This window comes from Hipposideros armiger, unplaced genomic scaffold, assembly GCF_001890085.2.
Source record: "Hipposideros armiger isolate ML-2016 unplaced genomic scaffold, ASM189008v1 scaffold_553, whole genome shotgun sequence".
Taxonomy (NCBI): domain Eukaryota; kingdom Metazoa; phylum Chordata; class Mammalia; order Chiroptera; family Hipposideridae; genus Hipposideros; species Hipposideros armiger.
In genome coordinates this window covers 241,348-246,068 of record NW_017731903.1, presented here as the reverse complement: position 1 = coordinate 246,068, position 4,721 = coordinate 241,348, and the positions used below count along the sequence as shown (strand labels likewise).

At 58.8% G+C, this 4,721-nt stretch overlaps 1 protein-coding gene across 2 annotated transcripts in view; it reads right to left on the bottom strand.

Annotated features, from left to right (window-relative positions):
* The window catches only part of TET3 (tet methylcytosine dioxygenase 3), a 125,211-nt gene extending 120,532 nt beyond the window's left edge, over positions 1 to 4,679 (bottom strand). For both annotated transcript variants that reach the window (XM_019623581.1, XM_019623582.1), the window contains exon 1: positions 3,729 to 4,679. In XM_019623581.1, coding sequence (XP_019479126.1) covers positions 3,729 to 4,031 — 303 coding nt within the window. In that variant the 5' untranslated portion in view covers positions 4,032 to 4,679. The remainder of the gene's footprint in view (positions 1 to 3,728) is intronic.
* Positions 4,680 to 4,721: the final 42 nt, after the last annotated feature.

Genomic DNA, 4,721 nt, shown 5'->3' with positions numbered 1-4,721 from the left:
CCGGGCCCCCCATGCCTCCCCGCCGCCCCTCCCCCATCCCGGAGCCGGAAAGGCACCGACTGCACCGACCTGCCCGCCGCCTCCGGGGCGGCGCGCACAAAGGGGCAAAGTTTCCCGGCCCGCGCCGCTGCCACCACCGTCGCGGCCGCCGCCGCCGCCTGGGGCGCCCGCCTCCTGGAGCGCCTGGCCCTGCTGAGCTCGGCGCGCGGAGCCCCCCGCCCAGGCCGAGGAGGGGACGGCTCAGGAGGAAGGAAGAGGCAGCGGCGGCCGCGGCGGCGGCAGCAGCAGCAATGAAGGCGTTCGCGGGACTCCCCGCCCCCCGCGCGCCACGGCACGTGCTCGCCCGGGGACTCCCCCGCCCGGGAGGGCGCGCACGTGCGGCCCGGCCGAGCCCCGTCGGCCCCGCCGCCGCCCCCTCCGCCGGGCCTGGGGCTGTGCGAGGGGGGAGCTCCCGGGGAGAGGGGGGCCACTGAGCGGGCGGCCCACAAGCGGGTGGGGGCAGGGCCCGGTCCGACCACCGCGCCTTTGCACCTGCAGAGCCTCCCCACCCCCGCGGGCTGCCCTCCCTGGACCCGGCCTTCCCCCTCGGGCTGGCCGCCCCCGCCCTCCCGCGCTTCTGCAGCTCGGGCGGGCAAGGCGGGCCCCCGCACGGGGTGGGGCACGCGGACCTCCCAGCCTAGGCCCTCGCCGAGCTGGCCCCGATGTCCCCACTTCCTGCCACTCCCTGCGGGCCGGAGCGGTCTGGGACGGCCCCGGCGCCCTCGGGAACCCTGAGCTGCGGACCTGACTGACCCTCCCACCCTTGTCCCGGCTGCCGCTCTCTCATTCCGAGGCAGGACAATGGGGGACATCGCGCGTTTGCGTACCGAGTCAGCCTGGCCGGCAAGCAGGGGGTGCCCGGGGACAGAGGCCGCGCGGGCCGGCTGCAGGGCACCCTCGTGGGGGTCACGGCCGAGCGCCCTGCCCTGGCGGACCCCAGGGCCCTGCCATCGCGAGCCTCCCCCGCGCGGCGCTGGGCTCTTTCTCGTCGAAAACAAAGACTAATCCGATACCCCCGCCCTGCCTCCCAGAGGAGGGGGAACGGGCGCGTCGCGGAGGGTAACCTAGGAGGACAGCGTTCAGGAGGGGCTCGGACAGCTTCGGAGGGTGTCATGGCGCAACCGAGCCCTGTAACCAGGCGCAGACACTTTGAAAAGTCACCCCGGGCTATTTTCCAGGCAGGGGGCAAAGGGCAAGGCATAAGAATATTTCCAAGTTGCCAAACTGCCCGTTTTCTCTGTTGTTTATTCCCCTCACCTGTTGTGCAGGCCAAGTTGAAATTCCAGGTTAGATTAATTCAACTCCACCCATCTGGCCTGACTGCCAGGCTAGTGCCCACAGCTGCCTTCCACCTACCTGGGTTGCTGGGGAGAAGGGTGGGTCTCTAATACANCACTTTCAGCCTTCACAGACCAATAAAAAACATTATGGAGACAGACACTAGTTACCATTTTGTATTCTGCCAAGTAAAGAGTTCTTAAAAAAAAAATCGATCAACTTTCTATCAACACCTTCATTTCATAAAAGAAAGCACATTTTAAACATCAAGTAGAAAGGACCTATTATTAAAACAAAATACTCCTCTTTAAGTCAAAGAAAGTTAGCTTTAAGAAAAAGCTCACTCCATTGTCCCCTTTCCATTGTTTCTCCAGAAACTGGGAGACTGTCATGGGCCAGCACTGGTCTCCACACCGCCAGCGTGTGGCCCCTCTGTCCTGGGATACCGTAGGCCACCCGCTGTACTTTCCCTGACCCTGGGGGCCTAGAGGGGCAGCTGGCCATGTCAAGGTCCTGAGGGATGCAAACATCTCTCAGCAGGGTTATCTCCAAGCCTCAGCCAACCCAGATCCCCTGTATCTTAACCATGACCACCCGGCAGCCGAGGCCGGCAGCTCACACACCAGGATGACAGGACCCTGGCCTCACTCCAGCCCCTCTCAGATATGCCTCATCATTGCCGAAAGAAGAGCTTAAACAGTTCCAGGGGCCACGGGTTCCAGGAACACCCAGCCTCGAAAGCTCAGACCCCACCCCTCAGGTCTGATTATGCGAGGAATGGAGTGAGACAGCGGGGCGGAGAAGGGGGTGAACACTGGAAGGAAGCAAAGGGACCCAGCTTTACGAAGTAGACAGGCAGGTTCTCTTTACCCCAAAACACCAGATCTCATACCCAGGAGTGAAGCTCACCCTTGATCCCAGCCGCCCTTTGAGAAATGATTCACAGGGCACTGGGTCAGCAGGATGCCAACTCCCCTGAACACCAGCAACTGAAAAGGGCTGGACACTGCCTCCTAAGTTGGAGCGGGAGCTGCAGATGCGATCCAGATGTCTGCTTTAACTAGAGACTAGGGAGATAGGACACTGAGTCTGTGGTCCCCAGACTATAATATGCTGCTTCCTCCGGGAGTGGACAAGAGAAGGTGAGACGGGGTGGAGACATCCCAACAACACACACACTTACCTGCCCCCGACACTTGGATCATTTTTCCCAGCCATGGGACCACAACCCCACCAAGTCTGCGCACAGCTCTGCACTCAGCGGTCAGGAAAATCCTGAGCACCAGCAGCTCCCCATCAAAGCCACAGGTGCCTTAGCTCTCAGAAGCACAGCGGCTCACAGCCCAGCTGGAAAGGGCTTCAAAGGCCATCAAGCACAACCCCTCCATTTCCCCAGGGAGAAGACAGGCCCAGAGATGGGGCCCGAGGTGTCTGAGCCCTGGGACAAATCACTGGCAAAGCCAGGAGCCCCTCGGACAGCGCAGGCCTCAGTCTCTGTCCAGCGCCAGTTCCGCTGCCTGGAGCGACCTCAGCCGCTACATCGCACCTCCCAAGCTGCTCAGCTTCGCTGGTCCCTACTTCTGCCAACTCTCTGCTGTCGCGGCTGCCACCAACCTTGTGGAAGGGAAAGATGGCCAATGCAGGGTCACTGCCTCTCCTCTTCACTCCTTTGATCTCATCCCAACTCCTCCTTCCCTCCCTCTACCGTGCTACTCCAAGTAAAGGGAGTACTCCTCCCTGGGGTTGACAGCGTCTTAAAGGCACATCATTCATTCAATCAATTAGTATCTGAGTGCTTATGACACACCAAGGAATTGAGCCAGGTCCTGAAACACAGAGATAAACAATCTTTGACCTCAAGAAGTACTAAGTAGGGGAACCCAAATCCTGGGTTTCTCATTAAATTCCCAAGCAGTTTCAACGGGCTCTCCTGCCATCTTTCTGAGAAAAATGAGAGAACCCTAGAAAAGTTTATGGAAAGAAATATCACACTCCATCAGGGCAGCATAAAACCACCTGTCACTCCAAATTTTTTCTTTCCAAACCCATCAGCCTCTATCCCCTCTACCTGACACCATCATTCCCTATATCACCCAAGCATTGGTGTGACCTTGAAATACATCTGAGGCTTCAAGCAGGACAAGAAACTTCTAGAGATAAAGCTGTGATATCACTGTCTAGTGACAAATGCAGAAATCAGAGATTAGAGTGCTAACTCAGAGTCCTCTGCGACCCACTCTCTTATAAATTGACAGCTTGGCAAAGGAGCCCAAGCCAGCTTCCAACGACAGTTACACTCAAAGTTGGAGCAAGAGGACCAGGATGGTGGGCTTAACTGTCTTTAAGAAAAAGCCCTGCAAATACAGCACCCTCAAGCAAGGGACAGGGTAGCCAAGCACAGGCCAGCTTACCTCCTTGAGGAGCCCCACTTTTTTCTTCAGCACCTCACATTTGCGCAGTTTGCAGATTTGGTGTGTGCGGCGGTTGGTACAGCTGGTGCAAGCCCCACAGTTTTCCAGCCGCCGGCAGGGCTCACAAGTACCGCACCGTTTCCGTTTCTTTCGCCCATCTCCACCCCCTCGGAGTTGAGGTTCGCTTGCAGCCATTGGGAGCCCAGGCCCCTGGAAGCCCCCTATCATCACCTGGCCCTGAGGGAAGTCATAAAGACCTGGCAGGTCCGGCTGGACTGCCAGGGGCACCTGAAACTGGCTCATGACGCTGCCAGAGATGGGGGCATAAGTGCCAGGGCAGAGGCGCAGTCCAGCTTCCTGCCTGCCTACAAAGGCCACCAAATAGGTCCTTCTCTCCTAAAACAATCACAAGTCTACAAGGTGAAGGCAAGTAGCTCCAGTCTCCCAGATGGACGCCTCTTCTCAACCCCTCTTCACCTCCTCTGCAGCAGTCTGATAGGGCTCAGCTGGGGGCCACTCTCCCTCTTGCTCGGACCCAGGGTTTGAGGGAGGACATCAGCAGCAGTCCCCAGAGAAGGGATCATCTTGGCTGGGTGGACTCTTCACCTTCACCCACCCTAGACCCAGGCATGAGGTGAGCAGGTGGGTATGGTGGGGGCAGGGAAGGGTGAGGGATTTCTCCTCCCGATATTTCTCCTCCCGGGTCAAGATGATGGAGAAGGCAGCGCTGCCTGAAAGAGAGACAGAAAGAGGAAGCGGATCACTGGGGCTCAGGGATAACTTTCACGTGTTACCTCTTCCTGCTTCTGGGAAAAGAGAAAATAGGGGAAGAGAAGGGGCTTGCTCAACAAGTTTTGTCCAGAACCCCTGGCAGGGCGCACCAGCACCCACTCCCTGTCAGAGGGAGGAGGCAGAGAGCCCAATGGGGTGCTCAGAGAACCTGTGCACGAATTGAAGGGGGTGGTCAAGGTGATAGTTAAGAAAGTTGTCCTC